At 44.6% G+C, this 25,388-nt stretch overlaps 1 protein-coding gene across 1 annotated transcript in view; it reads right to left on the bottom strand.

The window, feature by feature from the left end:
• LOC140491809 (matrix metalloproteinase-21-like) overlaps positions 1 to 21,648 on the bottom strand; it is a 39,855-nt gene extending 18,207 nt beyond the window's left edge. The window contains exons 1-3 of the mRNA XM_072590207.1: positions 21,484 to 21,648; positions 12,411 to 13,086; positions 1,565 to 1,704 (exon numbers count right to left, since the gene is read on the bottom strand). Of these exons, the coding sequence (XP_072446308.1) occupies positions 1,565 to 1,704; positions 12,411 to 13,086; positions 21,484 to 21,642 (975 nt within the window). The 5' untranslated portion in view covers positions 21,643 to 21,648. The remainder of the gene's footprint in view (positions 1 to 1,564; positions 1,705 to 12,410; positions 13,087 to 21,483) is intronic.
• Between the last annotated feature and the right edge of the window lie 3,740 nt (positions 21,649 to 25,388).

Consider the following 25,388-nt stretch of genomic DNA (forward strand, 5'->3'; position numbering starts at 1 on the left):
AAGGACTTGAAACCTGCACTAGAATAGCTGCCTAGAGAGGCTGATCATCACTTAAAATGCCTGTTCATGCTCTACAAGGAGGCTGCTTATCTTTGAGTCATAGAGACGTACAGCACGGAAACAGACCCTTCAGTCCAACCCATCCATACTGACCAGATATCCTAGCCTAATTTAGTTCCACCTGCCAGCACTTCACCCATATCCCTCTAAACCCTTCCTATTCATATGCCCATCTAGATGCCTTTTAAATGCTATAATGTTCCAGCCTCCACCACATCTTCTAGCTGCTCATTACCATGATGCCCATTCTAACACTGACTATTTGGCTAGGAGTGAACAAAGAGTTGATATGGATTCCAAGCAAGGCTGAAAGCAATGTTCGTCACTTCATGATCACTTGTTGCTGGAGCAGCGGAGACCATCTCTGAAATACACTGGGAGACTCTGCAGCACACTTTGACAAGATTTCCCTTACACTGAAGCAACATTAATACGAGCAAAATTCTGCAAATTTTACGGTTTGACTCTAAAGATTCAGTGCAGCGCCAGTCCAACTTGCTAAAGGAGTCTCTTGGAGAAAGGGATAGTGAGGTTATTGTTTGTCTTGGTCTGGTTAAGAAATGGCATGGAGGGTGTATATGGTCAGTCAAACCAGCACCAACTACTGCAGGAGGAAGGGCAGGAAGTACACAGAGGCAGCTGGTGTCTTTCCCTGCTGGAGGTTAAAGGCTCTTCTATCCTTCTCTATACCTGAGCTTGAAGTACGGTATCTGAGAACTTCTGTCTCTGAGTCACCCTACTGTGTGGCTGCTTGCTGCTTGGGAACTGTGCACCTTCCGTAGATGTGAGGAGCCCACCAGTAGTGCTCCATGGGCAGCATAGTGGCTCTGTGATTAGCACTGCTGCCTCACATCACCAGGGACCTGGGTTCGATTCCAGCGTTGGGCTGTGTGGAGTTTGCACATGTCTGCGTGGGTTTCCTTCCACAGTCCAAAGATGTGTAGGTTAGATGAATTGGCTGTGCTAAGTTGCTCATAGTGTTCAGGGATGTGTAGGTTAGTCATGGGGAAATATTGGAATCTCTCCAGTGTGGCAATAGGCCCTTTGGCACAACAAGTCCACACTGACTATCCAAAAAGCATCCCATCCAAACCCATTACTCTACATTTACCCCTAACTAACCCATCCCTGGACACTATGGGCAATTGAGCATGGCCAATTCACCTAACCTGTGAGTAATAGAGTAGGGAAATAGGTCTGGGTGGGTTACTCTTCGGAGGGTCGGTGTGGACTTGTTGGGCTGAAGGGCCTGTTTCTACACTGTAGGGATTCTATGTAAAATTGTGACTGCATTGAAATTACAAAGATTAGTAAATATGGATCGAATCTGAATACAAAATATGAGCTTTCAAACAAAAGCATCTTACATCACCCACACCATATCTTTACACCCTTTAGCCAAAAGTACTGCCCTGTGATGCTAAGGCATTTTACTCCTACAATAAATTATAATGGAAGGAAAAGAAAAAAAGGTGGGGAAAAAGGATAAAAGACAATGAAATACCGGAAGGAGACTAATGCCCTGACCGTTGTTGGTGACAACAAAGTGTTCAGCATCGTCAAAATGGATATCAGCCAAGTACCAAGCATGGGCGAAGATCTGTCCAGTCCCATCAAAGTCCTGAGAACAGCCGAGGTGTTGCCCTGGAACACAAACATAAATCTCTCTAAGATATGGTTTCTATTTTGGGAAGCCTTAAGTGCATATGGTAAGTATTCACACGCACACGCGCTCACTGAGGAGATCCCCAGCTGGAAGTGTTGTAAGTCAAAGGCAGCACGGTGGTTCAGTGGTTAGCACTGCTGTCTCACAGCGGCAGGGGCCCGGGTTCGATTCCAGCCACAGGCAACTGTCTGTGTGGAGTTTGCACATTCTCCCTGTGTCTTTGTGGGTTTGCTCCAGTTTCCTTCCACACCATAGTGTTCAGGGATGTGTTGGTTAGGTGCATTAGCCAGGGAAAATGTAGAGTAATAGGGGAATGTGTCTGGGTGGGTTGCTCTTCAGAGGGTCGGTGTGGACTTGTTGGGCCAAATGGCCTGTTTCCACACTGTAGGGATTCTATGATTCAAAGCAAACAGTGAGGCCAGTACAGAAAATGATTTTGTCCTTTGCTCGATTAGCGTGCAGAAACAAGGTCATGGCCAAGAACAAGGAATTCTAGTTGTACCCGGGGCAAGAAAATCTGTTTAATGTTGTCCAGTCATCTGGTAGTTTCTGAGCTGTCTCATTAGGATCTGATACCTCTCTTCATTCAGAATTGCAAGTGCATGGAAACACATTGTGTTAAGCTCCTGAATACAAATCATGAATCAAGAAGTGACATGGTCTTCTCACCACTCTTGAGATGCATTTCCCTCACTTCTCAGTTGCTATGAAAATGGAGGAAAGGACTCCCAGCTAACAATGGCACATGATGGGGGAGAGAACAGAAATAATTGAAGATCCAGTTTGATAAATTAATGAGGAGTGTAAGAAGTAATATTGAGATTTTATTGGAAACGACCAGGAAAGTGATAGTTTCTGAGCTGCTGGGACCCTTGGGAACATCAATCTGAGGACAAATGATGCTGAGAAATTACCACCTAACTTTACTGAATAACTTCCTCATATTGGGGGAGCACGGATACAATAAATGAAATTACCACCTAACTTTACTGAATAACTTCCTCATATTCCTTTCTTTTTTCCATTCATCCATCCATCCATCTCTTGTATCTATCCCATCTATCTGTTCATTTATTCATATATCCTCTTCAGAACAAGCCCATCCTGGGTATAATGGCTTAGTTCATGAAAAGCAGGTGTTATCAACAGTACTGAAAATGTGTTGCTGGAAAAGCGCAGCAGGTCAGGCAGCTTCCAAGGAGCAGGAGAATCGACGTTTCAGGCATGAGCCCTTCTTCAGGTTTCAGCTCTGATCTCCAGCATCTGCAGTCCTCACTTTCGCCTGTTATCAACAGTAGTCAAGATTAGCTGGAAAAGCACAGCAGGTTAGGCAGCATCCGAGGAGCAGGAAAATCAACGTTTCGGGCAAAGGCCTTCTTTAGGAATGAGGCTGGGAGCGTTGGTGGTGGAGAGATAAATGGGAGGAGGGTGGGGCTGGGGAGAAGGTAGCTGCGAGTGCAATAGGTGGATGGAGATGGGGGTAAAGGTGATAGGTCGGAGAGGAGGGTGGAGCGGATAGGTGGGAAAGAAGATTGGCAGGTAGGACAGTCACGAGGACGGTGCTGAGTTGGAAGGCTGGAACTGGAGTAAGGTGGGAGGAGGGACAATGAGGAAACTGATGAAGTCCACATTGATGCCCTGAGGTTGAAGGGTCCCGAGGCAGAAGATGTGGCGTTCTTCTTCCAGGCGTGAGGGAGTGGTGGTGGAAGAGACCCAGGACCTGCATGTCCTCGGCAGAGTGGGAGGGGGAGTTGAAATGTTCAACCATGGGGTGGTGGAGTTGATTGGTGTGGGTGTCCTGGAGATGTTCTCTAAAGCGCTCTGTGAGGAGGTGTCCAGTCTCCCCAATGTAGAGGAGACCGCATCGGGAGCACGGATACAATAAATGACATGTGTGGAAGTGCACGTGAAACGTGATGGATTTGGAAGGCTCCTTTAGGGCCTTTATTGGAGGTGAGGGGGGGAGATGTGGGCGCAGGTTTTGCAATTCCTGCGGGGGCAGGGGAAGGTGCGGGGAAGTGAGGGTGGGTTGTCAATAGTAGTACACTTGCCAACTTTAATGGCATTTAAATTGGATAAACATATGGATGATCATGGAATAGTATTGGTAAGATGGCCTTCAGATTGGTTTCATAGATCAGTGCAATGTTGAGGGCTGAAGGGCCTGTACTGCCCTGTAATGTTCTATGATCTGTGTTATCTGGACAACACTGTATTAGGACAGGTTATATGATTGGAAACAGAGAAACATAGAAAATGGGAGCAGGAGTAGGCCATTCAGCCCTTTCAACCTGTTCCACCATTCAATCTGATCATGGCTGATCATCCAACTCAGTACCCTGTTCCCCATTCTCCCCCATACCCCTTGATCCCAATAGCCCTAGGAACTATATCTTACTCTTTTTTGAAAACATTCAATGTTTTGGCCTCAACCAGTTTCTGTGGCAGAGAGTTCCAGAGGTTCAAATCAACGAGGTAAAAACAATGACTGCAGATGCTGGAAACCAGATTCTGGATTAGTGGTGCTGGAAGAGCACAGCAGTTCAGGCAGCATCCAAGTTGTGCTCTTCCAGCACCACTAATCCAGTTCCAGAGGTTCCCCATTCTCTGGGTGTAGAAATTTCTCTTCACCTCAGTCCTAAGTCCCTTGTGTCCTGATACTGTGACCCCCTAGTTTTGGACTCCCTGGTTATCGGGAATATCCTTCCCGTGTTTACCCTGTCTAGTCCTCTTAGAATTTTATAGGTTTATTCAAGATCTTACCTCATTCTTCTAAACTCAAGTGAATATATTCACAATGGAACCAATTGCTCTTCATATATCAGTCCGGCCATCCCAGAAATCACACATGTGCCTAAATGGCCAACTCGGGTCATGTGCTCGTCATTTAAGTCCCTCACAATGCTCACTTGCCTTGTGTCAAAGGCCTTTTCCGCTTTAGTGACCTAGCCTCCAAATGTTACAGAACATCTTTAGTCTGAGAATGCCAGAGCATCTAGCATAGAGATTATACTCCATATCCTTTGTCCATTGATGTGGATGCTCATTTAAAGGATAAACAGAGACTCATCTTTTTGCCAGCTTTGTTAAAACTGCAGTCTAAGGCTTAGACCAGACCAAATTTAGGCTGGAGCTATGGCAGAAAACCATCAGAAGAACTGGCAAGTCTATCAAGTAAAAATAACCTCAGTTGCTGATTAAAACAAAATATTAAAACCATGCATTTTTTAAAGAACACAAAATAGTTGAGGCAGAATATCTGCTGATTAACAGTTGGACAAAACAGGACCTGGAAATTTGTGTGTGCATGTTGTGGGAGTGGGATGCAGACAGTAGAGCCTTTGGAACTGAACAGTGAGCTCAGAATCTCACTAGACATAATGGAGCCCATCATGAAGTCTTGTGTAATAACAGGCGGCTGTCCAGTCAGTAGGTTAGGATTAGTAGCAGGATCAGAATTCTGTGCCTTGTGCAGGATGGGAGAGGCAGTCTGGGGGGATGAGTCACGGTGACTCCAGTGAGGACAATCAGGGGAAGGGAGCAGCGATGAGCGGGGTGCCAACAGGATTGTGAAGAGATTGATTTGAGATTCAGGGTGAGGACTGGGGCCATTTGGGGGTTGAGATCAAATATATGGATGGAGAGATTTGTTGATGGGGGGATTGTTGCTGGGTGTATCAATTCATGTTAGAACAGGGGCGGGGTCTTGAGCAGCAGTGATGGTCAGGGGAGATTGCTGGCCATTTTGAACTTTAAGGTAGGTCAGGAGCAGCACTCCTTCTTCACCTGACTTCACAGACAGGTCACTCACTCATTGTTTTGGTTATCAGGCATTCATGAGGGCTGGGTCCCCTGAGTCGAAAGCCCATACAGTTACTTGCTGTATCAGGCCATGACTAATTGTAGGGAGTGCACCTCAAGCAGATGTAAACCTTTCCTTTGCAGATGCATAGAGCTGCTTCAAACATCTATAAAGGATGATTCTTATTTCCCTTCCAATCCTAATGGATGTTGTACTTTCAGCTGGACTCGTCTACATTTACCCCTTCACCTAACACTACGGGCAATTTAGCATGGCCAATTCACCTAACCTGCACATTTATGGATTGTGGGAGGAAACCGGAGCACCCGGAGGAAACCCACGCCGACACGGGGAGAATGTGCAAACTCTGTGTGGAGTTTGCACATTCTCCCCGTGTCTGCGTGGGTTTCCTCCGGGTACTCCGGTTTCCTCCCACAATCCAAAAATGTGCAGGTTAGGTGAATTGGTCATAGTGTTAGATGAAGGGGTAAATGTAGGAGAATGGGTCTGGGTGGGTTACGCTTCGGCGGGGCGGTGTGGACTTGTTGGGCCGAAGGGCCTGTTTCCACTCTGTAAGTAATCTAATCTAAAAGAAAAGTCCTGCTGCTCACTACTTTGACGGCTTATTGTTGTCATTAATGCCCAAAAAGGATGAGGTGTGGACAAGTCAATAGACTGTAGAGTCAAAATATTGACCATCTCGCCTGTTATTTTTTAGAGAATCGTTCATTCACTCCTTGGGCCATTGGCCCAACTGATCAAAATCCCTTTGTAATCTTCGATAAAAACCTCCTCATGTCCACTATAGCACCAATTCTGGAAATATCCGCAAACTTACTAATCCCCCAGGCTTCCTATATTCTCATCCAAATCATTTATATAAATGACAAACAGCAGTGGACCTAGCACTGATCCCTGAGGAACATCACTGGCCAGGAGTTTGATTTAGATAAATCCAAGGTATTGCATTTTGTTAAGATAACTACAGGCAGGACTTACACAGCAAATGGTAGGACGTGTGTTATGGCACAGAAAGACCACGGGGTTCAGGTACAATGTATTGAAAGTTGCATCACAGGCAGACAGAGTGGTAAAGAAGGCGTTCAGGAATGGTTGCCTTTATTGCTCAGACCATTGAGTCTAGGAGTTGGGATGTCATGTTGCAATTATCCAGGACATTGGTGAGCCAACGTTTGGAATACTGTGTACAGTTCTGTTTGACCTGTGAAAGGAAGGGAGAGTTGGAGAAGATGCAGAAAAAGATTTACAAGAACGTTACCAGGATTGGAAGATTTGAGAGAGGGACAGGCTGGATAAGCTGGGACTTCTCTCACCGGAGGGTAGGAGATTGAGGGGTGACCTTATAAGAGGTTTATAAAATCATGAAGGGCATAGATAAGGTGACTAGCAAAGGTGTTTACCCCAAGGTGGAGAGTTCAAAACTAGAGGGAATAATTTTAAAATGAGAGGAGAAAGATTCAAAAAGGGACCTGAGGGGCAACAGTTTCACACAGAGGGTGATTTGTATGTGGAATGAACTGCCAGAGGAAGTGATAGGTGCAGGCACAGTTACAACATTTAAGAAAATTTTGGACAGGGACGTGAATAGAAAATGCTTAGAAGGATATAGGCCAAGTGCAAGCAAATTGGACACGTTTAGTTTGAGAAACTTGTTTGGCATAGTTGAGTTGGACCGAAGGGTCAGTTTTCTGAGCTGTACGACTCTATGATTCTCTCGTAAAAGAGTTAGTTTTTGTCATTATTGCATTGTCTGTGACCTCCCCAACTGATGTTTAACTACTACATTGATGTTTTAACAGCATCTGTCCCCCTTTAAAATGTTCAAAATATGATAAACACAGCTAACTATTTTGGTTTGGATTTTGACAGTAAATATTCCTATCTCAAAGGCTACGAAATATCATGGTTAAAAATCACACAACACCAGGTTATAGTCCAGCAGGTTTAATTGAAAGCACTAGCTTTCAGAGTGTTGCTCCTTCATCAGGCAGTTGATGAAGATGAAGAAGCAGTGCTCTGAAAGCTAGTGCTTCCAAATACACCTGCTGGACTATTAACTGGTGTTGTGTGATTTTTAACTTTGTCCATCCCTGTCCAAAACCTCCAAATCAAAATATCATCGACTAAGAAAAACTAGAAGTTTAGAATCTGGATTGTATATGAATAGCAGAAAGACAAAATCAATGGAAATATGAAGGAGTACATGAGTAGAAACTTGCATGATGATTGAAATGATGGTGTCCCACTGGTTAAAGTCAGTAGATTTATCAATTTGGGACAATTTTCCAGAGGAAACCCACACAGGCAAACCCAGATCCCTGATGCTGTGAGGCAACAGTGCTAACCTCTGTGCTACTGTTGTTGTACATCACTGCGCTACTCAATCTGAAAAGTGCACCAAATGCCAGCTGTATTAATGCCAGATACACTGCATGTGCTTCATGCAAATGACCATGTCTCAAAGTCTAAGGGGACTAGTCCTCAGTAAGATCCTAGGAGCACCTTTAAGTCAGAGGTTCCCAGCACAGTAAGTCAAGGAGAGTGCCTGATGTCAGTCCAGATGCTTGGGCTACGGGTAGGGTCAGGATCAGGTGTCTGTGCCTCTACAATCTGAGAAGTGTGCCACAGTCCTGTGAAATCAGTCTAGGGGAGTTGCAGGACATCAGTCAGGGAGTTTGGCACCCAATCAGTGAGGAACCTGTTTGATTATCAGTTGGGGCTGTCTCTCCAAATCAGTCAACTGGGTGGGACTAGTGGTTTTACCCACTAAATATCAAAGTAGCAGGGGCCAATGCTGTGGGGGAGGGGGAGGAATCTGGGAAAATCAATTGTGAGATTGTTGGCTGAATGCAGAGGGGATAGCACTTGTAAAGTGGGGGGCAGCTCAATATATAAATGGGGGTGACGTTAAAGCATGGGAGAAAAAGCAGTATTGTGGGAGGGCGAATGACAGTCAACAGCACACTGTCTTCAAGTCAGGTGAGGGGGGGGGGGGGAGGAGCAGTGGGCTACTACAACTGGCTCGTAACATCTAAAACCGATGTCTAAAGTGGAGAAATGAAGAGTTATGTATAAGTGGTTTGGATGGGAACACAGGGAGGTGCAAAGCCGATGGGGCTGGTCAGGGGGTGACCAAGAAGGGAATGTATACATTTGGGGGCATCCCAAGGATAGGAATCTGAGCCTGAGACTCACTGAGTGAAGTACGATTGCTGGCTCCTTCCATGTTAGGAGCAGGCAGTGGAGCTGAAAATGGCTGCCTCTTTACCCGGGGTGGAGGGAGGGGTGAATGTCGCAATCTGTGAGGGAGGAGCTTCACTTCCAAATGATGTGAGGCGCTTCAAAAGGGCAATGGTGAATGACGCCCCGTGAGAACTACATTCACGACTTGCTAAGGCGTGAACTAACTGTGTGGCCAAACCCCAGGCCCTCTTCACGACATCGTACAGCATCGAGAATCCTGCTATGCCGATCAAGACAGTGTGTCTGGAATATGCCCCTCCTGGTCTTTCGATGCCAATCTTTCTCTTTGTTCCAAGCCTCCCTGTTGTATGGTGTTATGTGATTTTGAAGTGTAAGGGAACTAGGTTTTGGATTGTAGACAGCATATTGTAGATCAGTTTGGCTCATTATGCAGAGGAGCGGTGAGCGTAGAGTTCTTCAAAGACAATAACTTCTGCTCTGGAGGCCAGTGCCTTATATTATAATGTGTCTTTTCCGAATGGAGGTCTTCTCAGATTTGGCAGTCCTGAAGCCGACCAGCCGTGCCAGCTTTCCTGAATGGATAAATTGATGCCCACCCCTAATTTTCCAGAGGGCCATCAAGAGTCAATGACATTGTTGTGTGTCTGGAGTCACACGAAGGCCAGACCAGGTGAGGATAGTAGACTTCCTCCCCTAAAGGGCATTATGGAATGACGTGGGTTTTCCCCACAATCGACAATGGTTTTCTGATCACAACATTCCAGATTTTATTGAACTCAAAACCCACCCTTTGTCATGGTGGGATTTGAATCCACATCACTAAAACATTACTTGGGTCTCTGGATTAATACCTTACTCCAGACTGATGAATTGGTCATTTTCTTTCTGACCGTATGTGCAAGCATAGTTTTAAAGGATTGGCAGAAGGCAATCCCAATAACAGTGCAGCAGGGAAGGAGTTAACCTGGCCTATATACTTCAATAATATTATCTTACAAAAAACTGTCCAGGACTATCAGTAATGTATTATAAACTGCTCTGAGAACTCAAAAGGAGAGTGAGGTGGAGTCAACCTATTCTAAAAAGTGGCGGCAGGTAATTATCTCTCATATTTCTTCTTTCTTTCCCACTTTTTTTCTTCCCTTTCATCCGTGCTCAGCACCTCGAGTTGTTCAGTCTGAAAAACAAGCTTTTAATGAGGTTCATTAGCACAAATGAAAGGTGGCAGCTTGCACTCAGTGTGATTGTTTTGTACACCTGCAACAAGTGGCTGCTCTCTAAATCCGGGCCAAGACTGTAGTGCAATACTGACGGAGTGCTCTGCGTGCTTTGGCAGTGCAGTCTTTCCAGATGAAAAGTTCAACTGAGATCTCGCAAGTGACTATATGTTATCCCCTGACATGATGAAGAGCAAGTGAGTTGGCTTGGAGCTATTGGCCAAAATGGTTCATCCGCCGACAGCATTAAAGATGGGTTATCTGGTCAGATGTCCTACCGCTGTCTGTGGGAGCTTGCTCCGTACAAATTGGCAGCCAGGCTTCCTACATTCCGACAATGACTGCCTTCCAAAACTACCTTTTTGGGCTGTATACAGCACTTTGACATGCTCTGGGATCTTACATAAATGCAACAGAAACAGAAGATGCTGGTCTCCAACGTCCACAAAGCATTCCAACTCAAGTCGTAAACCCAATGTCTAATCGATTTCCCAATCCACAACCAGTACTTTGATTACACAAGTGCACGTTTGGATTGAGAATAAATTGCAATCAGCAAACTCCTACTCTTTAGAAGTTCCTTTCTGGTTTCACAATCAGTATGGCGATATTTTTCAAAAGCTCCTTTTTAAAGAGGCAACCTTCACTGAGATGTTATTTACGATATGACAGTTACCGAGGGATAAATATATTCAAATTCCATTTAAAGATATATGTATTCTTGCATTAGAAATGTGACTTTCATGACAGTTGCCATCTTTTAAGATATGAGACATCCTGAAGTTTGCCAGTGTGTAAGGTGCAAAGTTGTCCACTGTCTGTGACGTTACATGTGGAATATGCTTGTGATGTTGTACTGGTAATCTGGGCTGTCACTTTAAGACCTATGGGTCTTGTAACTGGTTGCTGTGATCAGTTACAAGACAGTACTTGGTTTGTAAATCTTAGGCAGCAGGCCAGAGGAAAACAAAATGGAAAGGCCCAGCCTTTCTCATAAAGTTTGAAACAAAGTGTGATATCTGATGTCCCATCGACAATTGTTAGACGCAAGACTATTATCAAAGGACAATTATTGCTGTGCAGCATTTAAGGGTTGTTTTAAAGGCTATTTATAGGATTATTTGACTCTAACCCAACACACTTTCATTCCGCCATTATATTTTGGCAGAGTGCTAGGGAACAAGTACTTGTCTTGTGCCAGATTCGACTGGGGAAATGGATTAGATCTTGGGTTTACACCTTAGATTGGAATTCAGCCCAAACTGAGGTGACAATTTTTCCCTTGCCAGTAAAGGTCCCAGTCTAAATGAGTTGAAAAGCAGCAAGTACTAATTTTACACTTGTCCACATGCTCCAGATTGGCAGGCAAGGGATATGTTCACAACTGATGCTTTAGTTCAGGCCTTTTGCTGCGACAGGGGAGAAGGATGCTTCACACACACGCACGCACACACACGCTAACACACACACATACACGCACACACACACACACACGCACACACACACTCTCTCACACACACCACAAACTCTCACATACAGACACACACACACGCACACACTCTCTCTCTCACACACACACACACCACAAACTCTTTCTCGCACACACCACAAACTCTCACATACAGACACACACACACTTACTGTCTCACACACACCACAAACTCTCACGTACAGACACACACACACTTTCCTCTCTCACATACACCACAAACTCTCACACACAGACACACACACACACACTCTCAATCTCTCACATACACCACAAACTCTCACATACAGACACACACGCACGCACACACACACTCACTCTCTCTCTCACACACACACACCACAAACTCTCTCTCACACACCACAAACTCTCACATACACACACACACACACACCTACCTTTACAGGCAGACCCTTTCCTGCTGTAATATCAAATTTAAGTGAGCAGGGTCAGGGTTCAGATTTTTTTTATTGCGTTAACCTTTTTTCTAAAGACTAAAATTGCCCTCAATGTACTTATGTTGTCACTTCTGAACAGTGGTTCCATTTATAGGGCATTACCATTGGGCTAAGCTGTTTGGTGTCGGATCTTCTCCTATTTCCAGAGCCTTCCTTTTTTTCTATCAGATGGAAACTCATGCTAGGATGCAAATACCATTAACACTCACTGCTGTATCCAAGTAGGCATAGCTCTCAAGTAAGTTTTGGCGATAAGGGTCAGCAGGTTTTAAAAGCCGTGTGGGCCCAGCATACTCCCATGTTCAATCACATGCTCGCTGTCATACAATGAGGGGAGGTTTGTATCCCCCACTCTCTGCTTTTCCTTAACCCAGGAATTCTGACATCACTTGCAGTTCCTGTGCCAATCCCTAGCTTGGAGGAGACGGCTCTAATCAGAGATTCACCTGAGAACACAAGTAATTACTCACAAGCTCGCACGCCTAACGTTTACCTGTTCCGAAGCCCAGTTTAATGTCAATGTCAGCCGGAAGAGAAACCAAGTCCTCCTCGAACTCCAGTGGGGTCACCTCACTCCACATGCGGAAGGCCAGCCTCAGGATATTCTTCTGCTGCTCGATGCTCATTTGGATGGTGTAGGCCTCGTCTATCAGGCGCCATTTCAGCTTTCTCTTTGAAAAGCCCAGGCTACTGGCTGCTCCTCCCAGGATGTCCTGACTGTCCCGCTTTGCCCTGGCTTGAGCCATCAGACCGGCAAGGAAACGTTTCTTCCGGACAGACTTTGGCTGGGTGCTATTGGAGCTGATTCCCGTGCTTTCAGGCAGAGTGCTGTCTGACTCGTTCCGGGAGGTTGTGTTGGAGACCGAACTATTTAGCGGCAGCATCTTATCGGGCACTCCACAACGAGGCATGTTCATTACATTGAGGGTGGCATTGTCCAGAACGCCGCTGGGGTTCAGGCCATTTGCTTTCTGAAACTCCTTGAGATTGCGAAGATAAGAAAGTTTGTCCACGAGCTCTTCTGTGTCAGACTCTGCAGAGGGCCCTTCAGTCATGAGCTGAGGCGCATCTTGGGGTGCGGGGTTTTTCTCTTGTGGAACTGTGCCCCTCCCTGAAACTTGATGTTCCCAGTCAATGGGCTCGCCCCAGCCAAACCTTGTTAAATATTCCTGCAGAGAGAATATTTTAATAATGCATCATGCTTAATTTTGCTTTTGATTTATTTATTTTAAACATTGCCTCAAAGAATAATGATTGATTAATTTATTGTTGCCATGTGTATCGAGATACAGTGAAAGGTCTTGTTTTGCTTGTTACACAGGCAGAATGTGACATACACAGTGCATCAGGGTAACAGAACAGTGTGCAGAATACAGTGTTACAGCCTCAGTGAAGGTACAGAAGGAGAGACAGATCAGAATTAACATTTGAGAGGTCTGTTTAAAAATAGTGGGGAAGAAGCTGTTCTTGAATCAGTTTGTACATGTATCCAAACTTGTCTATCTTCTGCCCGACAGTGGAGGGTGTGAGAGAGTGAAACCGAGGTGGAAGGGGTCTTTGATTATGGTGATTGCTTTCCTGAGGCAATGGGAACTTTGGATGGAGTCAATGGATGGAAGTCTGGTTTGTGTGATGGACTGGGCTGTGTTCACAACTCTCTGTAATTTCTTATGAACACATCAAAGTAAATGAAGCAAGAATTCCATTGTTAATGTTATCTCTAGCCTGCAATTCATGATAAAGATGTACTGGAAAAGAATTTGTGGGAAAATGCTCCTGTTATGGCCCAGGTCAGAAAATCCTCAAAACCTTTCAAGAAAGTAGTCCGGACCCTAACTTTGCGAGTTGTTCTAAGCAGGTTGCTAATGCGGATATTCTAGGAGGGATGCAGCTGGTCCAACCACTTAGTTTTAACAGGTTTTGAGAAGATTTGTAGCTTAGGTTGAGGTTCTGGATGTAGGTTTGCTCGCTGAGCTGGAAGGTTCATTTTCAGACCATTTGTCACCATACTAGGTAACATCTTCAGTGAGTCTTCAGATGAAGCCTTTATGCAGAGGGTCATGCAAGATGTAACCTAGTATGGTGACGAAACGTCTGAAAATGAACCTTCCGGCTCAGTGAACAAACCTACATCCAAAACTTAGTTTTAAACATTACAGAATTTATTTGCAAGATTACCAAATGAAATACAAACAAAGGTGAACAGAATATAGAATATCTTAACCCTTCCGAAAACTGAACAAACTATCCCGACTCAATGATGCAGTTCCAAATACTTGCGACAATCCCCACAACCACCCTTTTGCAAAAAATGGAAAACTCCAACAGAGGTTCTTACAGGAGAGCTGTCAGACAGAGAAACAGATCAGCATGGACCTCCTTCTTTGAGTCCAGCAGCTTTCAGTCTACAGCCAGACTGCTAAAGACCAAAGCAAACTAAACTAGAGAAAAGCTGAGCTGGGAGAACTGGCCACTCCCCATACACTGCACAAGTGTTTTGTTTTTAAATTTGAATGCCTTTTTCCTGAGGCAGTATCTGTTAGCTATAATCAACTTGGCCCTATAACCCTTCAAAACCTAGACCTTCTGGAATCACTGTTTTTATGACCTCTCTGAGAAAAAAAAAGCCCAAGGCTAGCATAAAGGAAGGCATGGTGGCTCAGTGGCTGGCACTGTTGCCTCACAGCACCAAGGATCCGGGTTTGATTCCACCCTCGGGTGACGGTATATGTGGAGTTTGCATACTCTCCCCGTGTCCGCATGGGATTCCTTTGGGTGCTCTGATTTCCTCCCACAGTCCAGAGCTGTGCAGGTTAAGTGCATCAGCCATGCTACATTGTCCACAGTGTTCAGGAATGTGTAGGTTAGGTGAATTAGCCAGGGGAAATATAGAACAATAGAGTAGGGCAATGGCTCTGGGCGGGTTACTCTTTGGAGGGTCGGTGTGGACTTGTTGGGCCAAATGACCTGTTTCCACAATGTAGGAATTCTATGAATAACCTTGTTAAAGGAGCAGCATCGTCATATCTACAAAAACGACATTATGCTTATAATGGGAGACTAATTGTCTAATAATAGACTGGGATAATAGTATTGTAAACGACAGGGAGGAGAATTTTCTGCAACAAATGTTTCCAGTCCAATGAGTAAGCAGGCACGGAGGTGGGGTGGGGGTTGGGGGGGGATCGTAGGGGGGTGGGAGAGGGAGCGGCAAGTTGATCAAATCTCAGTGAGAGAATATTCTGGGCAAAGGGGTCATTGCATGACAGGATTGAGGTTGCCTGCTTAAAAGAACAACCACTGATCCAGAGGGAGAATAATGAATTGGGAAAAATCCAACTCCAAATGGATCAGGCCACAAAAGTAAGAGTGAGAGATTGGGAGGAAAAATGCTCACTGAACACTGAGCTGCCTTTAGAGAATGGTTGTTCAAGCACAGTCAAGGTGTATTCTCTCAAAAGGGAAGGTAACATGAACAAATCCAGAGCACCCTGGATAATAACAGAAGAAAATGTGTGTTTGTTACAGATACCGGATAGAAATTCCAGTTGGGAATCAAGACGAATATAAAAAGGTTCAGAGTGGAAATAAGAAAACAAACGATGGAAGCTAAAAGTGAACATGAATACAGAATGGCAACTTACATGAAAGACTTTTCCCAAAGTCTTTTATAGGTATATAAATAGTAAACAAGTGGTAAAGGAAGGAAAAGACTGACTAATAACTGAAAGGGGGATTTGAAAGTGGTATAGCTGAGCCATAAAACCCCTACAGTGTAGAAGCAGGCCATTCGGCTCATTGAGCCACACAACCCGACAAAGATCATCCCATCCAGAGCTAGCCCCTTCCCTATCCCTGTAACCCTGCATTTCTCATGGCTAATCCACCTGGCCTGCTCATCCCTGAACAATTTAGCTTGGCCAATCCACTTAACCTGCATGTTTTAGGACAGTGGGAGGAAACCAGAGTACCTGGAGGAAGCCCATGCAGGCACCGGGAGAGTGTGCAAACTCCACCCAGACGGTCTCTCCAGGATGGAATGAAACACGGGTTCCTAGTGCTATGAGGCAGCCCTGCTCGCCACTGAGCCACTGTTCCTGCACTATTAAATGAATACTTTACATTTGCTTTCACCAAAGAAGAAGACGCTACAGAAATTATAGAGAACAAGGGGGGAGTTCAGATGCTGGAAGCGGGTACAAGTGATGAAGAGGAGGTATTGGATTCAAATGTGGAAACATAGCAAATAGGTGCAGGAGGAGATTCAGGCCTTCAAGCTTACTTTGCTATTCAATATGATCATAGCTGATCATCCAAGTCAGTATCCCATTCCTGCTTTCTCTCCAAATCCTTTGATCCTTTTGGAATATCCCTTTTGGATGTATGTACTCAGGTCAATAGGCACTGGGAGCAGGTCAAATATATCCAAGAATACTGGGGGGAATGGATATTGTGGAGAAACTTTATGATTCTTCCTTAGACTCAGGGTGCAGTGGCAGGGGACTGGGGAATTGTAAATGAATATTCATGGCCTTGACCTCAGTGTACAGGGAACACTTTCGATACTTGTGAATGGCACAAAACGTGAAGCATTGTAAACAATGAGGAAGATAGGTTAGAACCCTGAAAAGACATAGGTGAGTCAATGTCGAAGAGTGTGGTGCGGGAAAAGCAGAGCTGGTCAGGCAGCATCCAAGGAGCAGGAGAATTGACATTTCTAGCATAAGCCAAAGGGCTCATGCCTGAAACATTGATTCTCCTGCTCCTTGGATGCTGCCTGACCTGTTGTGCTTTTCCAGCGCCACACTCTTCAACTCTGATCTGCAGTCCTCATTTTCTTAGAGGTGAGTTGATGGAATGGCAGGAGAGGTGTGAAATGAAGCTCTGTCTGGAAAAATGTGAAGCGATTCATTTTGCTAGAAAGAACATGGAGGAACCATGAAAGACAAAGGGTACATTTTTGAAGGGCATGTAGGAGTAGAGGGACCTGGGTGTGTATGTGCATAAACAAAGAAGCATAGAAACTAAGTGCTAATTGGCCCTTCAAGCCTGCACCACCATTCAATACGATCATGGCTGATCATGCAATCTCGATATCCTTTTCCCACCCTCTTCCTATACCCCATGATCCCTTTAGCTGTGAGGGCCATGTCCAGCTCCCTCTTGAATCTATCTAATGAACTGACTCCAACAGCTTCCTGTGGGAGAGAATCCCACATGTTCACAACTCCCTGAGTGAAGAAATTCTTCCTCATCTCAGCCCTGAATGGCTTACCCCTTATCCTTTGACTGTGACCCCTAGTTCTGGACTTCCCCAACATCAGGAACATTCTTCCCACATCCAGTCTGTCCAGTCCCATCAGGTTTTTATGTTTCTATGAGATTCCCTCTCATTCGTCTAAATACCAGTGACTACAACCTCCGATCTTTCCTTATATGTCAGTCCTGCCATCCCAGGAATCAGTCTGATGAACCTTCGCTGGACTCCCTCAATATCAAGAATGTCCTTCCTCAGACTAGGAGACCAAAACTGCACACAATACTCAAGGTGTGGCCTCATCAAATCTCTGTATAACTGCAAAACAAATCCTTAGTTCGATACTCAAATCCTCTTGCTATGAAGGCCAGCATGCCATGAGCTATTCTCGCTGCCTGCTGCAATCGCATGCCAACCTTCAGTGACTGTTTCACCATGACACCTAGGTCTCATTGCACCTCACCTTTTCCGAAACTGCCACCATTCAGATAATAATCTGCGTTTGTGTTTTTGTGACCAAAGTAGATAACCTCACATTTATCCACACTATATTGCATTTGCCAAGTATTTGCCCACTCAGCCAGTCTGTCCAAGTCACCCTGCAGCCTCTTAGCATCCTCCTCACAGCACACACTGCCTCCCTGCTTAGTATCATCTACAAATTTGGAGAGCTGGCATTCAATTCCTTCGTCCAAATCATTAATGCATGTTTGTGAACAGCTGAGGTCCCAGCACTGAATCCCTGCAGTACCCCACTTGTCACTGCCTGCCACTCTGGAAAGGACCAGTTTATTCCAATTCTCTGCTTTCTGTCTGCCAACCAGCTCTCTATTCATGTCAATACATTACCTCCAATACCATGAGCTTTAATTTTGCTTACTGGTCTCTTCTGTGGAACCTTGTCAAAAGCCTTTTGAAAATCCAGATACACAACATCTATTGATTCACCATTGTCTGCTCTACTGGTTACATGCTCAAAAAATTGCAGAAGCTTTGTCAAGATTTTCCTTTGGTGAATCCACGCTGACTTGAACCGATTCTGTCCCTGCTTTCCGAACACTCAGTTATTACATTCTCAATGATTGACTCCAGCACTTTCCCCAGCACTGATATCAAGCTAATTGGCCTATAGTTCCCCATTTTCTCTCTCCTTCCTTTTTTTAAGCTACTAAAAGTAGGAGGACAGCCTGAACATTGTTAATAAGGCTTACAGTATCCAAGAGAGTACAAAAATAACACTCAAGAAGCTTTACATCATCCAGTACAAAGCAGCCCAATTGATTAGTATCCCATTAACTAACACCCACTCTCTCCATCACTGACACTCAGTAGCAGCTATGTACACCATTGGCACTGCAAAAATTCACCAAGGCTCCTCAGCCACCACTTCCCAACCTCACGACTGCTATCATCCAGAAGGATAACAGCAGCAGATTCAAACACCACCACCATCAGGTTTCCCTCCAAGCCACTCACTATCCTGACTTGGACCATTCCTTCAGTGTCGCTGGGGTCGAAATCCTGGAACGCGCTCCCTAACAGCATCGTGGCTCCACCTACATCAAATTGATTGCAGCACTTTAAGAAGGCAGCTCAGCACCATCTTCTTAAGGGCACCTAGGGATGGGAAATAAATCCTCGTGATGCCCATGTCCCGTGAATGAATTAAAAAGAGGTTATGTTGATTTTGTACAAGACACTACAGCTCATCTGGAATATTGTGTCCAATTCAGGATATTGTAGTTTAGGAAGAATAGGAAGGCATTAGAGAAAGTGCAGAAAAGATTCATGAGGCTGGTTTCAGAGGTGAGGAACTTCAGTTAAGGAGAAAGTTTGGAAAGGTTAGCACTCTCTTTCTTGGAGGAGAGATAACTTAGCAGAAATTTGGTAGAAGCTTTCAAAATCATGAGGAGTCTGAACAGAGTGGATAAGAAGAAACGGTTCCCATTGGTCAAAGGATCAAGAACAGGAGGACATCGACTTAAAGTATTGGGCAAAACAACAAAAGTGACATGAGAAAAATCTTTTCACACAGCGAACAACTAGGGTTTGGATTGCGGTGCCTCAAAGTGTGGTGGAGGCAGGTTCACATGCGGGGTTATTTGGAGAATGGCACAAAGTGAAATGGTCATTCAGAGAGCCAGTGCAGGCATGATGCAACACCAAATGGACTTTTTCTACCCTGGAACAATTCTGTGAACTTCCTGTCCATGTTATGTGGGTCTCAGTTATCTTCAGATTTGAATTCCTAGCATTTTTCTCCAGTCACATTCTAGGAGTGCTAAATCCCTAGTGCGGCATTTCTGAGGGATCCATTTAAGGCCAGTTATGTAATTTTGTGCCAAACTCATTGAGTGTTTTAAACAGGACCATATTTTCTATCGAGCCCAAATCTTTCAGAGTTCTTCAGAACAATCTGCCTGGAGTGGCCTTTAATTACCTATTTAGTCTCCTGAGCACACTGTTGCATAACTGGCCTTGAGTCTCAAACATTATCAAGTAATATTTATCAACATCTCCAACGCTTATAACATTCTATGGGTGGCACAGTGGCTCAGTGGTTATGGGTGGCATAGTGATTCTGTGGTTAGCACTGCTGCCTCAGAGTGACAGGGACCTGGGCTTGATTCCAGCTTTGGGAAACTCTTTGGAGTCTGTATGTTCTCCTTGGGTCTGCCTGAGTTTCATTCGGGTGCTCTAATTTCCTCCTACAGTCCAAAGATGTGCCGGCCAGTTGGATCGGCCACTGAAAATGTCCATAGTGTCCAGGGATGCGTAGGTTAGGTGTATTAGCTGTGGGAAATGTGGGGTTATGGGAGATGGTAGGGACTGGGTGTGGGTGGGATGTCCTTTGGAGGGTTGGTGTGGACTCAATGCATTGCTATGTTTTCCTCAGTTGCTCAGCTGGTAAAGCAAATGCACAGAAGTCCCATCTTCAGATTGTTTGTCTCTGCTTAATTAGCTGCAATTTCTGGAAGCTTTAATCAAGCCATTGTCAGTTGGAGGGAGACAAAGATCAGTTTTGGGGTGAGGGAGCTGTTGGATGCTGATTGTCTTTCATATAAGATGGTGATGAGTTGTCTTTCACAGTATTCCTACAGTGTGGAAACAGACCTTTCAGCCCAACACATCCACACCGACCCTTCGAAGAATAACCCACCCAGACTGCTGACTTCTGCGCCTAATCTACAAATCCATGAACACTATGTGCAATTTAGCATGGCCAATTCACCTAACCTGCACAACTTTTGGATTGTGGAAGGAAACTGGAGTACCCGGAGGAAACCCACACAGACATGGGGAGAATGTGCAAACTCCAGCCAGACAGTCGCCCGAAGCTGGAATCAAACCAGTCCCTGGCACTGTGAGGCAGCAGTGCTAACCACTGAGCCATTGTGCCACCCCGTGTTGAATCCTTGCTGACATTGTGTGTCAGTGGTCTTTGAAGACAGAATTGGGTTTGAGTAATGTTTAATGTGAGCAAGGACATTCAGGATGCTGTCGATCCTGACAGGAGTCAATGACTGAGAAGGAGAAACCTGATTATATAAGGCAGAGCTTCTATTAAAGTCTATCACCTCTTCAAATGAAAGTGATTTTACTTCTAAACTTTCGCAGGTACATTCACATCCTCTATAAAGCGATGGTTGTGTTCTTATGCAAACTCCATGTTATAGAAAAATCACACTGCAGAAACAGTGCTTGAAGTGTTGGTGATGTAATTGTGTTACAGCCAACAAAGGATATAGTAGTTCATGCTTTAGAAATAATGTCCCCAATTCATCAATCACGTTACAGTGAATTTTGCTTTGACGAAACGCGTGTTATAGCAGAACGACCTATATATTTAACTCAAAGAGCGCAGGTGACCAAAGGTAAACCACAAAGAGAGAGAAAGTGTCTACAGGACAAATACTATGCCAACCATGACTAGCAGGTTGCAGTTAGCAGTCTCATTGTTGCCCCAAGTGCAGTGTAACTTCAGCGCAGTATAACTTCAGTCCCAGTACCCAGTTGCTCACATCCCCAGAGTCCTGCATCTAAATAAAACACAATTCTACATGCATTTCTTGATGAGTACTGTTCAATCTCAGTCAAAACCAAGGGTCAGCAACAAAACTACAATTAAAATGGGCAATACATCCAATTTCACTGATACTGGAACCTTGCAGCCTTGAAGTAAGCTGATACGATTTAAAAAGGATGCTCTGAGCTTAGCTTACTCTTGTCCTTGCCCCCCTCCCATGGACTGGGAAAAGTGGTCCCTTCTCTCTCCCTCTATCTCTCTCTTTCTTTCTCTCTCTCTTACCTCTGCGGTTCGGATGGTAAGGATACGGGGGGCTCGGTTCTTCTTAAGCTGTGTGTCGGAGTGATCCCTCTTCTTGAAGACTGGCTCCCCTCTGCCAGACATCAGCGCGGTGAGGCAAAACAACGTGGCTCCAAGTGTGAGGGAGCTAGGCAGCTGCATCCTTGTGGCCCCAGCACTCCCTGTGCTCACAGCTCCCTGCAGAATCTCTGTCTGGCAGCTGGTCTGCAGACTGACTTTTTAAGAATGATTCCCCACCTCCCTCCTTCACTCGTTGCCAATGACATTCAGTCAGAGCACGCCCACACTCCTGAACTGACGAGAGGCAGGGACGATTAAAACTTAAAACGCGCGCTAGAGAAAATCCTTTGAACCTTTCCTACTCCTCTCTTCAAAGACGGAAACACAATACACTTATTGCTAAGGGCTCTGCTGGTTTAAATCCTTCTGTTGGAATCCAGCAAATTGCAGCTGGATATTTTCATAGTGATATAATGTGCAAGCACATGTTGCCCAGGGGACCAGAAGGTGGCGTAATTAAATACCCAGCGCCAGCCACAATCATGTGAGCTTGTATGGAACCTTTAGGTAAGCGGTTTAGAAAGGTGCTTTATAGATAAAGGAGGGCACTCAAGATTGTCATGAATATGGCAAGGAGCTAACATGTCCTGTTGCTGTACTCCACATTTGGAGTACTGCGAGCAGTTCTGGTCACCCTACAATACAAAGGATATAATTAAACTAGAAAGAGTGTCGAAAAAATCTACTAGGATGTTACCTGGACTGGAAGGTTTGAGTTATAAGGAGAGGCTGGATAGGCTGGGAATTTTCTCTCTGCAGCGTAGGAGACTGAAGGATAGCCTTATAGAGGTTGAGAGGCATAGCTAAAGTAGATAGTAAACAACTTGTCCCCAGGGTAGAGGAGCTGAAAATGTGTTGCTGGAAAAGCGCAGCAGGTCAGGCAGCATCCAAAGAGCAGGAGAATTGACGTTTCGACATGAGCCCTTCTTCAGGATTCCTTCCTGAAGAAGGGCTCATGCCCGAAACGTCGATTCCCCTGCTCTGAGGATGCTGCCTGACCTGCTGCGCTTTTCCAGCAACACCGTTTCAGCTCCGATCTCCAACATCTGCAGTCCTCACTTTCTCCCTCAGGGTAGAGGAGTCTAAAACTAGAGTGCATAGGTTTAAGGTGAGGGGGAGAGATACAACATGGTGCAGACGGGCAACTTTTTCGCACAGAGGTTGGTAAGTGTTTGGAACGGGTTGCCAGAGGTAGTGGTGGAAACGAGTACATTTGTCATTTAAGAAACATTTGGACAGGTACATGGATGGGGTAGGCATAGAGGGACATGGACCAACATGAGCAAAATGGGACTAGGTTAATTGTGAAAACTGGGAGGCATGGACAAGTTGGGCAGAATGGCCTGTTTCCTTACTGTAAATAAAAATGTCAAGTGATTTTGAATGGAGGTTTCAAGGCCAGTGTGATGTAGCGAAATTGAGGCTTTTTGGAAGTGACCAGGAGAGTGTGAAGACTTTATGAAGTGAGGAGGGTTCCTGAGCAGAGCTGTTATTGCCACAGCTGGTGGGGGCAGCAGAGATGTGAGGGTTGGAGAAAAAAAACACACATGTCCTGAAGACCAAGACATAGGTTGCAAAGTTAGTGAGGAGAACATCTGAAGGGATTGGAAGGTGAGGAGAAGGAGCTCGAATCAACAAGTTGACGGTTAAGGAGTCAACAAAAGAGAAATTGTAATGAATGAGTGTGACTTGGTGCAGTATTGGGTATCAATGTTGGCAATCTATTTAGAATCAATCTCCTCTCAACCTTAAATCACTGACAGTCTCTAAAAACTAAAGAGGTCTATTTAGTTCCAAACAATGCAGTTAATCTCATTTTGTTTTCAACACTGTCGTTCCTAGACTGATTGAACGTATGCAGAATGGGAAAGTTAGTCTTGGTGTAGAGTTTTTAAAATTTCTGTGCTATGATTTAGTAAGCTTCAAGGTTACAAGTTGCTCGAATTAACGTAAGCATTGCTTGAAAATGAATTAATTTAATCCCGAATGAGGTAGATATGTGCTGGAGCAGAGCATGTCATGGTATGCTCAGTTAGACATTTTCCCGCTCTCTTCAGACCAGCCTGCTTTATTCCATGAATTGTTGGAAATATGACCTCAGGAATGATGAGGACAACAGAACATGAAGGACATCAGTGAATGGAGTAACCCATGAGATTATATTATTGAGAAATAGAAGGACAAAGAAAGAAACTGAATTGGAAGCAATGAATTTCAATCTCAAATTAACACACAGAGGATGGTGCGTGTATGGAATAAACTGCCAGAGGAAGTGATGGAGGCTAATACATTTACAGCATTTAAAAGGCATCTGGATGGGTATATGAATAGAAAGGGTTTAGAAGGATATGGGCCACCTGCTGGCAAATGGGACCAGATCAGGGTTAGGATATCTGGTCGGCATGGACGAGTTGGGGTCAGTTACCATGCTGTACATCTCTATGAGTCTAAGTGCAAAAACTGAAGTAAAGTAAGAAAAGAATGAACTAAGAAAGGAGAGAGATAAAGAAAAAGCAGTATTGCATGGAGAGCGGAGATGGTCTAGTGGTTTATTGCTAGACTATTAATCCATAGACTGTAACATTCTGGGGCCCTGGTTAAAATCCTGCAATGGCAGATGGTGGATTTTGAATTCAATAAGAAACTGGAACTAAAGGTCTAATGGTAAACATGTTAATTGTCAAGAAAATCCTATTTGGCTCACTCATGTCCTTTAGGGAATGAAACTGGCCATCCTTACCTTGTCTAGTCTACATGTGAATGACTTTTAATTGCCCTCTGGGCAATAAATACTGTCAAAGCATGAATGAACAGTTTAAAAAAATGTAGCTTCCCATGCCTTTTCCGTGAAAGAGGTTGGCCGAACTGATGATCACAAGATGTATGGTTACAGAAAAGACCTTAGCAGCACAGAAAATACTTTCTTTTCTGATATTCAGACTGCATATCGTCAAAGGATCACTTTGCTTGAGGATCACTTTGTTGGAGAATCACTTTTCCCAGGGATCATCTTGCCTGAGGATGGTTTTGCCTGAAGATTACTGGAGGACTGACTATATTACACAGTTAATGATAGGTCCCTGGGGAATGTTGTCAAACAAAGAGACCTAAAGGTTCAGGTACATAGTTCTTTGAAAGTGGTGTCAGATAGACAGAGGGTTGAAGAAGGCATTTGGCATGCTTGGATTCATCGGTCAGAATATTGAGTGTAGGAGTTGGGACATCATGTTACAGCTGTACAAGACAATGGTGAGGCCACATTGGGAGTGAGTCCACAATTCTGGTTCATCCCTGCCATAGCAAGGATGCGATAAAACTGGAAAGGGTGCCAAAACATTTGACAAGGGTGTTAGCAAGACTGGAAGGTTGACTTATAAGGGGAGTCTGGATAGACTGAAACATTTTTCTCTAGAACGTCAAAAGCTGAGGGATGACCTTATAGAGGTTTATAAAATCATGAGGGGCATAGATAAAGTGAATAGACTAAGTGTTTTTTCCCTAGGGTAGGTGAGACCAAAACAAAAGCGCGTACATCTAAGGTGAGAGGGAAAAGATTTAAAAGGGACCCGAGGGGCAACTTTTTCCACAGAGAAGGTGGTGCATATATGGAATGAGGTGTTGGAGGAAGTGGTAGATGTGAGTACAATTACAACATTCAAAATACATTTGGATAGGTACATGGATAAGAGAGGTTTAGAGGGATATGGGTCAAATGCAAGGAAATGGGACTAGTTCAGTATAGGCATGGCTAAGTTTGGCCGAAGGATCTGTCTCCATGTTGTGTGACTCTATGATCTTGTGGCGGTCTGGCATTTGGCCTGACTGCT

Source organism: Chiloscyllium punctatum, chromosome 20, assembly GCF_047496795.1.
Source record: "Chiloscyllium punctatum isolate Juve2018m chromosome 20, sChiPun1.3, whole genome shotgun sequence".
In the NCBI taxonomy this organism is placed as follows: domain Eukaryota; kingdom Metazoa; phylum Chordata; class Chondrichthyes; order Orectolobiformes; family Hemiscylliidae; genus Chiloscyllium; species Chiloscyllium punctatum.